At 35.5% G+C, this 12,560-nt stretch overlaps 1 protein-coding gene across 2 annotated transcripts in view; it reads left to right on the top strand.

The window, feature by feature from the left end:
* Nucleotides 1-12,560, top strand: part of LOC149773324 (protein mono-ADP-ribosyltransferase PARP14-like) — a 60,815-nt gene that overhangs the window by 19,099 nt on the left and 29,156 nt on the right. The window contains exons 5-7 of one of the 2 annotated variants that reach the window (XM_089946460.1): nt 1,164-1,340; nt 3,568-3,765; nt 8,685-8,899. In XM_089946460.1, the coding sequence (XP_089802586.1) occupies nt 1,164-1,340; nt 3,568-3,765; nt 8,685-8,899 (590 nt within the window). Of the gene's footprint in view, nt 1-1,163; nt 1,341-1,384; nt 3,766-8,684; nt 8,900-12,560 lie in introns of those variants that run through there. The other variant, XM_089946461.1, reaches the window with a different exon arrangement.

The following is a 12,560-nucleotide window of genomic DNA, read 5'->3' as shown; positions in this document are numbered from 1 at the left end:
AAATTTTAGCTGATGGTTTTTAACATGGGAATAAATTGCACATTTCAGCATTTTGGCATGAATTGACCAAAATAAGATAAGATCTTCCCTTAAATGTTTGCATTAAAACATCATGAAAAGTAGAGTAACAGTTATAAAAAAGAAAACTCAAAATACTTACACAAGTGTTACTGCCAAAATAATTGTTTGGTCAGTCTCTTCTTTCTGTCTCACCTGTGTCAAAAGTCAGTCAGTTTTTAATTTAAGACTAACAAGCAATTATGAACCACCTTTGTTCCCTATCATATTACTTACAACACCTAAATAAACATCTTGCCTTTGGCTATATGTTTTCCAAATTACAGTTTGTTCAGTTTGTATCAGTCATTGTTATAATTTTTAATTGGACACCAGCACACATCGTTGTACTTGTACAGTTTCAGTCCCCAGTATAATATTTGTGACGTGACTGGCATCTGTACCTTGTGGATAGAATGCATGCAAATACAGGGTTTTTTATTCTGTGTTTGAAAAAAGTTAATTTTCAAAAGTGGTAGATTTCAACAATTATGATCATGTGTAGTAGATGGCATTTAAAATGATGTTCCTGCCCAATATCCAGCAGAATCAAATGTATGTACTTGTTCAAATATAACTTTCGAACCAGTGAGATATTTTAATGAAACTTGAACCAGTTATATAACATGGTGTAGTCACAACCTCTTGCCTCAAGGACTAGGTCACATCAGGAGATAATATAAATATGTGATCTCTGTCCATGTATGCTATAACATTGAATCAATTAAGATATTTTAATGGAAGTGCATGATATATGTTTTGACAGTTTTTCACACCCTGAAGGCAATAATATAAGTTGGTGGCTTTTTCTTTATTCAGGCTCAACTCTTTCTTTCTTTCAAGTTCACAGTCATAGAAAATCTGCATTCAGGCTTTGTTAAAAAAAAATTCATTTGTTTATATTTTCTAAATCCCAGGATTTATTTTGTTTATAGGATGAATCATTTTGAAGCTTAGACAATTCATACTTCTAACAAAGCCTTATGACCATGGGATCAAGGTCAGTGTTTGCAGCAGTGTTTCAGTTGTGATCTTTACATGCAGCTCAAGACCTTATTGTGTTTGGATACTTTAAAAATAATTCATTACTACTTTTGGGCTTTCAGCTGCTGCTATGAAAAAGGATAAAATTGCTGTGACAACAGGTTATGGTTTAAATTGCAAAAACGTAATACATGTAGTAGCAGCAGACTCTGACAAATGGAGACCAGTCATAGACAAGTGTCTGCGGAAAGCTGAAGAATTGAAAGCAAAGAGTATTGCCTTCCCAGCTCTTGGAACAAGTAATCTCTCTCTCTCTCTCTCTTTCTCTCTCTTGATTGTAATAAGAAGATTTAAGGGGCATGTCACTTTAACCCAATCCAGCTGTACATTTGTAGTAAAGATTGATAAGGAATTACCTAAGTACACTTGACATGGAGTTATGATCAGATTGACTCGTACCAAAAAGTAATGAATGGATTTATGTTTTATGCTCTGCCTTGATTTTTAATCTCAATATGTATACAGAAATATTTGAAAATCGATTTAGCCTTACAAAAAGCAATTTCATTCTTATCTGAGCTTCTTTTTGTGTGTGTTTACACAAACACACACACACACACACACACACATAGAAAAAGGAAATGATAACTTTTGTTTTTGCTTGTGGTTTCTAATTGATGAGGCCTTGAGATAGTTGGATTTCCAGCAATTCACAACATTATATACAGTTTTGTACCCTTGTTTTTCATCCTTCAGACTTTGATTTCTACAGCATGACTTGGTTGAGCATTTTTATATTTCAGCCAAATATGGCATGCAATTTTGTATTGATGAGACTCTAGGAAAGCATTCCAGCATTTAACATTAGCATATAGAAAGGTTATGGTCCCTGATTTATTCATAACTTAGCATTATGGAGCTTTACTAAGAATATTGCTTTTCAGCCGGTGTTATTATGCATTTTTATATTTATTGAACAAGTTGGATTTCCTGCATTTAGAAGAATTAATGCCCCTCTGTGTCTGTATTCTGCAAACTTAGCTTTTCCAAGATAATTTCTTGTTTATGGTCCAGCTGTGCAGATTGTAAAGAGTGGAATCCTTTATGATATGCACGCATTGTTACTAGATCCATTATAACTGGATCTCAAACAAAGTTTGTAGCCAGCTTTATATTGTTGAGGTCTCTGTTGTCATCATTGATTGGAGTTAGATCCCCTGATTGTCAGACCCACAAAATTTCATTTCAATACAATATGTCCTTTTGTTCATCATTGGATTTTAACCAAATTTGGTTGACAGTTTGATATTGAAGAGACTGGATCAGTTTGGCTATTCATTCAGTGCCATTATTTTTTAAGTGGTGTTGCAGCCCCATGTTGTAAGAACCATTTACTTTCATTTCTGTCTGTGTGTGTTCTAGTCTCAGGCTCGGTCAATGTGGGTATGTGAGAAAGCTTGCCGGTAGCTTCTCGTGGGCCAGTGGTTCCTTCTGGGTTTTCACAGGTTCTTCCTCCACCATTAATACTGGCTGCCATGTATAGCCTATCTTGTGCTGAAAAATGGCGTTAAACCTTACAACAACTACAACAACTTTCATTTCTGCACAATAGCTCTCTTAATTTTTCCTTTGCCTTTTCATGAAAGGTGGTGGACATATTATCTGCATTGTCTTCTGTCCACCCTTTTGTCACACTATTATTTCTGCTCAGTAGTTTCAATGGCGTTTGAGGGGCCCCGAGTGGCCGAGTGGTCTAAAGCGCTCTTCGTTACGGATCACTGCCATCTCACCTCTGTCTGCGGCGGTTCGAGTCTAAGATTCAGCCAATGTGGGCATGTGAGAAAGCTTGCCAGTAGCTTCTCGTGGGTCGGTGGTTCTTTCCGGGGTTTTCCGGGTTCTTCCTCCACCATTAATACTGGCCGCCATGTATAGCCTATCGTGCTGAAAAATGGCGTTAAACCCCACAACAACAACAATCAATGGCGTTTGAGTGTAATTGCTTGTACATCATCAATAGAACGTGTATCATGAATACAACACATTGGTGGTCTTATCATCAGTCACAGGAATGTATTTCATGGTTGTCTCTGTTTATCCATCAGTGACACTGTTGTTTCTGTTCTATAACTTTCAAACAGTGTATCATTAATTGAATCGGTATAGTCATAAAAAATATATGACATATCACATACCACAATATGGGTCCTGTTCTTCAAGGTCATTGTTGCAGCTAAATGATGTATTTTACATTTTCCATCTAACTTTAATTTCTGCTCAGTGACTTTGAAACCATCTGAGATTAAAAAATGGTACTTAGTATAGTTACACATCATCACATTAGAGGTCCTACCATCAAGGTAAAGGTCACATTACAGCATTTTCCATTTTCCATCACACTTAATTCCATTCCAAAAATTCAAAACCATTTTATATTAAGGGATGAAATTTTGTATAGAGACTTGGAAATGTTTGACAAAAATCTCATTCAATACATTGCATGTTAGCAGTATCACTTATAATTTTCAGGTCTTGGTGTCTCTCCACAAGAGATTGCTGCTGTAATGTTCAATGCAATCTTTGACTTTCAACCAAAAACTGTTACAGAGGTCCGCATTGTAATTTTCCAAAGGCAGATGGTCAAGGAGTTTGTTGATACTGCCCAGAAACAGAGCCTTGGAGCCAAACAAAAGGGTTTATTTGGAATACTGAAACGTACTCTCACAGGTAAACTGTCCATATCTTTTTAAAATAAATTTGCCAGTGTTTGATTCACTCCCATTAGAACAACAACACTATACATATTTAAAAGTAGAGCCAGGTGTTTGGTTATCTTTGCCTAATAGTGATAGCAGAAAAATATGTTGGTATTTTCCTCTTGCATTTTCTTTATTAATTTTGTCTTATTAAAGATGAATATTTTCAGTGTAACTTTTCAGAAATTAAAATATCACACATTCATTGGTCTATATAGATCTTGTGTATGCAGGCTTCACTCATTCCAAATTTTTTTTGTGGGGAGGAGGATGAAATTCATATTTAATTTCAATACTTGCTGATAAATGAGGTTCATTTTGAGGTTTCATTTTGGCATGGTGAATGTTAATCCTACAACATTAATATGGAACTGAAAATACCTTGTTGTAATATTGACTAGCTTCATTCAAATACATGTTGAGATGATGAATTAGTCTGTATTTGAGAAGGGGTGAATATCATTGGATCCAAAACATGACAGAAAACAGTATAAAACAGTTCACATATGCAAACATCAACACATTCATCCTCCTAAAAATAGAAGTGCTTCAGGGTTCAAGTGACCTGGAATAAAATGTCACAGGGTGAAAATTAGCTAAGCCATTCACATGGAATAAAAATGGATACAATAGTAAATGCATGTAGGTGCAGAAGCTGGTGGTTGGAGCCATAGTGGGTTCCAGGGAAAACTAAAAGTTTATGAATAGTCTACTGAAATACCAAATAGGTCATTCTTGTCAATCTTTTTATTTTTTATGACGAGGTTGTTATTACAAGAATTAGAATTGGTCATACTTATGTAACCCACTTTTCTTGCAATGAACCCTTTACTGAGAAGCTCTTGTGTGATAGATTGTTTCGATCTCCAACCTACGTGTGATCATTACTACAATGTTCCACACATGAAGGAACTTTTTGATACGGTAAATGTATTTGTATTTGAAATATCGTAAAGGAAGTTATCATTTATTCTAAAATGTAGCTTGTGTTCAACCTATTTCCTTAGACAATATTTAACCAACTGTCAATCACTCTTAAATTATCTTTTATCTTCCAGTTACCCTTTGTACACTCATTTACCCACAATGTTTGCTTATATGGAGGCAAATACAGTAGAGAAAGGTCAATAAGCATTCTTGTCCTCTTGGAAAGTCTGCTGCTAAGGGCAGTCCCACTGCTCTCCACAAGGAGTTGTCAGATGGGGGATTCCTCCTATCCCAGGTCTACCCATTAGCAGAGAGACATGGAGTTGGAAAGACCTGCCTCCCCACAGGAGAGAGTGCAGAACAAAGATGTCTTGCTGGATTTGATAGATTCCAGTGAGTTCTTCAAGGAACAGGTGACTGGAAATAGTTCCTCCTCCTCCTGATCTGGTCTCCTATATCCCTCCGATCATGTGGCAGAAGAGGAAGAGATCTGGTCTTTAGATAAGGTGGTGAACTGCCTTCTTCCCCCAGATTTGTGTCTAAAGCTCATGGGCTTAAAGGACAAGAATATTCTCTCCAGGGAGAGACTCTCAGAGGCTGCATCAGAAACAGATCTCCTTTTTCACCCTCTTTAAACTATGGTTAGGGAACACTTTCAGTGTTTGAGGAGCCAGGAGTTTGCTAGGCAATATGTGGGGTGGTCTGTCTCACCCATCTATTTTGAGACTGCTGGTCTCATTGACCAGCTACATAATGTGCTCTCCAGCTTGGCCACCAATCACCCCCAAAACACAGGTGTGTTGCTAGTGCATACATGCGATACAAATTTCAGGTCAGGACAGATCAGATTTCCAAACTTTGGTTAGGAGTTTTGATCTCAGAGAGTGAGGATTTTCACTGAGCTGATTTTTTGCATGCAGATGAACAAAAATTTCAACTACAATGCTTTCAATAACTCATGCACATTGGGGTCCAAAAACATCAACCACACTTAAACTCAGGAGAAAAACCCTTGTATGTAGGCAGTGTACATGTATGGTAGTGGGGATTTCTACAGGGACCTGGACTAGCCATCCATGAACCTTCTTAGAGCTGCTCATTTGGAGGCAGAAAATCTCTTCAGAAGTCTCATTCCTTCCATGGCTTTTCAGGACCTTAGGGATCAACAAAACCTATTTCTCACATTGGTGCTTGGCCTGTTGAAATCAGACAAAAAAGGACCTTCTTCTAAAGCCATTAGGTGGATGCAACCTCAATAGTCCAAGAAGCAATCCATAGTTAGGTCTCTCTCTTGGTCAAAAGACTTACTTCTTATGCATTGCATCCCTTTTCCAGCCATCCCAATGGGTGCATAGCAGGCTGTCAGAGCATTGGTCAGATACATAGTTTCTTTGTATTTCTTAGGGAGGGCCACTAGTTTTGTTTTTGGGACCACCCTCCTCTTTCATGGAAAGGTATCTTTTTTCTCCTGTTAAAACTGGTTCAAAAAAGGAAGAGGTGCACACCCTTCTGTAGAAGAGTGTAATAGAGAGGGCAGAAGCAATCAGTTTGGCTCATCTTTGGCCATCAGTCCATCACAACAAGTTTTTAAGCGAAGCTGCTAACAGCGTTGTTCAGGCTAAGAAGTGAACTACTTTCAAGATCCATGATGCAGAGTTGAGAATCTTCTTTGAATGATACATTTGGAAGCCCATTGATCCTAACTGTCTTTTTCAAAATGCAGTAAAGTAACAGAATTTGTTCTCTTCCTTGTATTGCTCCAGTGGCCTAGTGGTTAGAGCATTCGCCTCGGATGCTGGAGGTCATGGGTTCAATCCTCTGGCCGAGTCATACCAGAGACTTACAAAAATGGTACTAACAGCTGCCTCACTTGGCGCTCAGCATTAAGAGGTTAGTCTTAGGACTGGTTGGCCTGGTTTCAGGATAATGTGATTGGGTGAGACATCATAGCGATATGACTGAAAAATTGTTAAAGCTACGTTAAAAATCCAAATCACATACACACACACTCTCTTGTTGAAGAGATAGAATGTTTGGTCTGTACTATTAAGGGCTACAGGACATCCTTGTATGACTTGGTCTCTACTATTAAGGTATATAGGACAGCACTGTCTAACATGGTCTGAACTATTAAGGGCTATAGGACAGCCCTGTATGATGTAGTCTTTACTATTAAGGGCTATAGGACAGCCCTATTTGACATGCTCAAGTTCTCCAAGTGTCCTGTGATTGCCTCTGATCCTCATCTCTGATCTTTTTCAGTACTTTAAGCTGCAGAGACCTGTATAATGCTGACTGATGCCTGGATATAATTTCTTGTCTGTTTTGTGGGCTTTGTTAAATCCCCGTTACAAACTTTTGGGGGAAGCTTTTGAGAACTGTACCCTTAAAACTGTCTTCCTGCTGTCCTAGATTCTGCAAATACAAGGAGTGGGCTTCAAATCTTATGTATCGAAAAAGGTTTCTTCATGGTTTAGCAGTTATTATAAGTCCATTTCTTTTCTTTGTCAGCTAAATATTCTGGCATAAAGCCAACTTCCTTCAGTAGTTCCACTCCGCATCTGGATTCCCAGTCTCAGTTGTTAGGAATGATCAAGATGGACTTCTCTGCCCAGTTAGGACTGTAGAGTTCAATTTGGCTGCTTCAAAAAGTATGTGAAAGTGTAGAAAATATGATTTCCTACCTATTAACAATTCTGCAGATATTTTGGTATCCACCATTTCCAGGTTCGCACTATCAATAGTGATGCAAAATGTGGTCCAGTATCCTGCCTATTTATAGTAGTGGACACTCCTACTGTAAGGGTGATTATATCAGTTTTATACCAAAATATGGGTTCATCAGTCTCCTCTGAGCTGGCAAATTCAGCAAGCCATATTAACAGGTATTGTGTTACTGCTGTTAAAATGTAGTTGGGGTAAAGCTAATTTGCAATATAATACTTACCTGTCATTATTGCAAGATTCTCTCTCACCTGTTCTGATGTCGTACAAATTAGCCTTGAGTCCAAGTTAAAGAGGATGGCTACTGAACATGGTCCTACAATGATTTTCTAATTTTGAATGAGGGTAATTATGTCCTGGAAAGGTAAGCAAGGCACCAGTGACAGGCAAGTATCATAGTAATTGACCCTACCCCCCCCCCACAAGCCCTCTATATTTCCACCTGATTTGTTGAGTTCTTCATTACTTACCTTGACCAAACTTTTGGGATGGCTGCATTATGAGACAATACAGATGTTTGATTTATTATCAAAAAAGTCAAACACCATGGTCACAGAGACTGAAAGAAAGAAACAATTATCCACAAAACATGCTTTCTGTACCTCTTGTCATGACTAAACTATGTAGTTTGTTTTTGTTGATTTTAATAGCACTTTTAGCACATTATTAAATAGATGATACCAAGGAAAACACTAAACTTGCATTTAAAACAAGGAAGACACCTGTTGATTTGGATGTTAAAAGATCAGAGATCAAGTTCAGAATAAGTTAACTCCAAGAAGGAAAACAATTTCCACAAAATAACTCCTCTGTCACAAACCATGTCCAAATGTTGTAGATAACTTGCATTTGAAACAAGAATGGCATATATCAGTGTGGAGTCAAAGGTCAAGGTCACCAAGACTGAAAGAAGAATGGTTTAGCAAAATAACTTGACATAGTAGGCATATAATGTAATGTTTTTTGGTTATATTGTTGGTCTGTATAGCATGGACATTATAAAGAAGTAAATGATATGGTTACTGTTTAAGCTATAATCCTGATTTTAATCAGAATTCTTCTTCAAGTTTTATCAAATGACCATATAAATTATCTTCACTGTGCCCACAGGTTTACATCAAGACATAAAAGTTTGTTCCAAGTTGTCATTGAACCAAAAAGTCTTCAAGGTAAAGATTGCTAGCATAACATTTATGAACTAAACATTGACATTGATTCCACATTTCTCTTTGGGACTAGGTGGTGGCGAGGAACAAGTCCCAAGGAAAGTGCCATTGAAAACTTCACACATGAGGAAAGAAGTTGTTCTGATCAATAAAGTTTGGATTGATGTTTATGCCTGGGAAAATAGGGACCTGGATGATGCTATAAGTAAACTAAACTATCTTTTGAAGAATGACTTTACAAGAACTGATTTTGCAGAGTCAGTTATCAAGAAATTTGCTCCCGATCAGGTAAACCAGCAGTTATTGTATTTCCTGATGCATGACCAACAACATAATTTCAGATCTGCTCATGCATAAAGCAGTGACAGCTGTTAATTACTTTTTCATTTAAGGACAGTGTTAAACATATTTAGATTAAGCTAAGCTTGTTGTTGATGTTTTAGCTCTACTGGTCATAGACCAGAAGAGCTTATAGGATGTCCTGTCTTCTGTTGTCCATCCATCCATATGTACAAGTTTGTTTTTACTAATTCTCCTAAAGTACTTGGAGGGTTGCCTTGAAAGTTTACACACATTCATCCCATGTTCTAGTTTATCCTAAATGAAAATGATCCTGCTCAGACATCCAATTAGGCCAACACAGTAGCCATCCTGAAAATCTTGTCATTGTTACTACACCTGAACAGCTTTCATATTGATGTGGAGTATTTGCCAGAAGACATCTCATGATGTTTAGTTGGCCCTAAATGAAAATGTTGCCACTGAGAGATCAACTATGGTCACCACAGCAGTTATCTTTAAAACATTGTTATTGCTACTACTCCTGAATGAATCTGAATTGATATGAGATCTTCACTAAAAGACTTCTTATGATGTCTAGTGGGCCTTAATTGAAAAATTATGCCAATCTGATATTCATATCTGGAAAATCTTAATATTACTACTCTTAAATGGAATGGAATATTACTGTGGGGTTTTCACAAGAAGACTATTTATGATGTATAGTTTTTCAAAATAAAAATGGTGCTGATCTGACATCCAATATGGCCACAATGACAATAATCTTCAAACTCTTGTTATTGCTATAAATTATGAATGGATGGTCATATTCATATGTTTTTCACAGAAAGACTTAAAATGATTTTTAGTTAGTCCAGAATGAAACTAGTACTATCAATATTTCCAGTACAGCTGCCAAAGCAGTTAATTTCACAGTCTCATCATTTCTCAGAAATGTATTTTGGTTTGCTCAGCAGTTAAAAAGAAGATTGATTAATGAGTGTATAATATGTAAAATTTGGTAAGAAGAAACAAAAAAGTAATATAATATGTAAATTAGCCAAATTTAAAATGAAAAGTTTTAAAGGGCAAAATCTTAATTAAAGCTCTTATAACTTAGTTGCAGATTTATTGAAACTACTGTTTAACTTTATACAGATAAGATATAGTTGATTGAGCAGGACTAAATCTATAGACTATTCATTCCTTTTAAATAAAATATTCTCACTTTAAGATAGGATTTTAAGTTTTTAAAAAAATGTAAATTCACAACCAATTTATCTGAGAAGAATTTTTGTGTGTATAAAACTAAGTTTGATCAATCAAGCAGAGATTGTTTGGATGTTATTCATGAAAAGTCAGAGCTTTTGAATGGTATTTAAATGAGAAGAGTGAGCAGTAATTAGAAAGAGAAAATTAAACATTTACCATAACTTAGATCTTTTGCAAGCTGCTCCGTAGACTGCCCCAGAAACAAAACTATTGTAAAGTAGTTTTACCACATTTTATTATTATTATTATTATTATTATCTGTACAAATTGGCAATGGGATTTGACTATACATTATTACAACATTATGGTCAAATCACAATAAACAGAGGTGAGATAAGCGAGTGATCTGTAAAGGTGACTGCCATAGGCTATTTGACCACCTGGGGCCCTTGTACCATTTTTACAGATTTATTTATCAGATGAATTCTATGTATAAAATTACAATGAAACCACTGTAACTTTTAATTTTTTTTTACTTTAAGTACATTATAATATAATATGGCTGATAGTCACTAGTAAAATTGTAATTTTTTGTCATCTTTTTTCATTGGTTGGTGAAACATTAGATAGAGCTAAAATTAATGTATACAAATCTTGACATTCTTTTTTACTGTGAAAATAATTAGCAAGAATATTAAATATTAAAATATATATGAAATATTACATTCAGTTTATTTCTGCTTTGTTTTCTCTTATTAGTGTGATCCACTGCAAGTTCATTGTCATAAAATCTCTTGTTTGATGTACATTTCTGTTTATTAAAATTTTTTCCGGATGATAAAACATTATGCCCACAACATTTTTTTCTTTCTATGGTAATTTATCTATATATTCATTTCCTAACACAGCAGTGTTATGATGCCACATACTTTGTATTCAGACATACATTTTCTCCTAGTCATAAAAGTCAAGAAATCCAAGTTTTTTTTATAGAGTTAATATAAATATTTTAATATCTATCATTGTTAAATCATTCTTGATGGATATTCTGAAACATAGTTTCTCTTTGATTTCCATATAAATGTGAAAATACTCCATTCATATCTCTAATAAAATTGGATGGGTAGGGCAGTTGACTAGGAGAAGAACAAATGGTTTAATTTTTGAATCACCAAGGTTTCTAAAACTGTTTTTTTACCAGATGATGCTCATTTCCTCAGAAAATTATTTATCAGATGTGTTTTAGTTTCAAACTTTACCTGTCCCATTTTAATTAAGTGAACTGAGAACTTCATACCCAGGAGAATAAATTATTAATCCATTGCAGTTTTAACCTAGGTTGAAAGGTTTCTGCATAATACTTCGTACTGCCTAGCCAGATTGCTTTTGTTTTGTTAATATTGAGTTGCAGGCCTGAGATCCCTGTAAATAGTTCTAATACATGTACATCAGCAGAAGATTTAAGGGATTCAAAAGATCCATCAAGAATGAATGCATCATCTGCAAACTGACAGTAAATTATCTTTCCTTTAGTTAAATACCTTTTTACATTCTTATTCTTTTATTAATAATTGACAATATTTCTGCACATATTAGAAAAAGTTAAGAAGATTGTGTGTTACCATGTCTTCAGCCTAAAATCATTGAAAACATCAAATACAAAACCATTTTGATACACACCAAAAGAGATGTTACAAAAACAAAGTTTTTAACACCTGTTTTATGAATGGTTGAAAGTTATACAAATTTAGAACATTGCAAATAAATTCCCTTAAAATAATCCAAAGCTTTTCCAAAATCAATTACTAAGAAGATACCAGGCAGATGTAATTCTTCAGTGATATGCATTATGTCATTAATAATCTTTTTGTTTTCATCAATATATCTTCCTTTAATAAAACCAGCTTGGTTATCAGATATTATTTCATTTAGTACTGACTTTAGTCTTTTGGCAATACATCCTGATGTAAAATGTGTATTCTGTAAACCAAGCATTGCAACATATGGCCTCTGGACCAGATTCAGCCCATGACCTGGTTTTATCCACTTATTTACATCACAGACTGTGGCTTTAAAATTACTTTTGTATTCTAGGTAATGAGCTCATGAATCCATCTGCTGTTTCTGTTGGTTTAGTGTATATACATACTTTTCACAATGGGTTTCCTCCTCTTGGTTGCACAGTGCCATTGTCTTAATGCAATTAATCTAGTGTCAGAATGCAGCCTTGAAAAAAACGTACCTTTTGATGGCTTTATGAGACTTAGTTTAGATTGTATTTACTGTGTAAATTGTTTGCTCTTATGTCTCTTTGATGCAGAATCTGAAGATTCTGTATAACAAGCTGTAGAGCACATGAGCTGACACCATAGTTTAGCACTGACATCTTATAAACGCATTGCATCTGAGTCACCACATTTAATCTGGCTCCTTTACCTTTATTCTAATGTTATTTTAG

This window comes from Sinohyriopsis cumingii, unplaced genomic scaffold, assembly GCF_028554795.1.
Source record: "Sinohyriopsis cumingii isolate HCF-2022 unplaced genomic scaffold, ASM2855479v2 utg000673l, whole genome shotgun sequence".
NCBI classification, from domain to species: domain Eukaryota; kingdom Metazoa; phylum Mollusca; class Bivalvia; order Unionida; family Unionidae; genus Sinohyriopsis; species Sinohyriopsis cumingii.
Note: the sequence above shows the minus strand (reverse complement) of the source record. Positions and strands in the feature narration are given on the sequence as shown.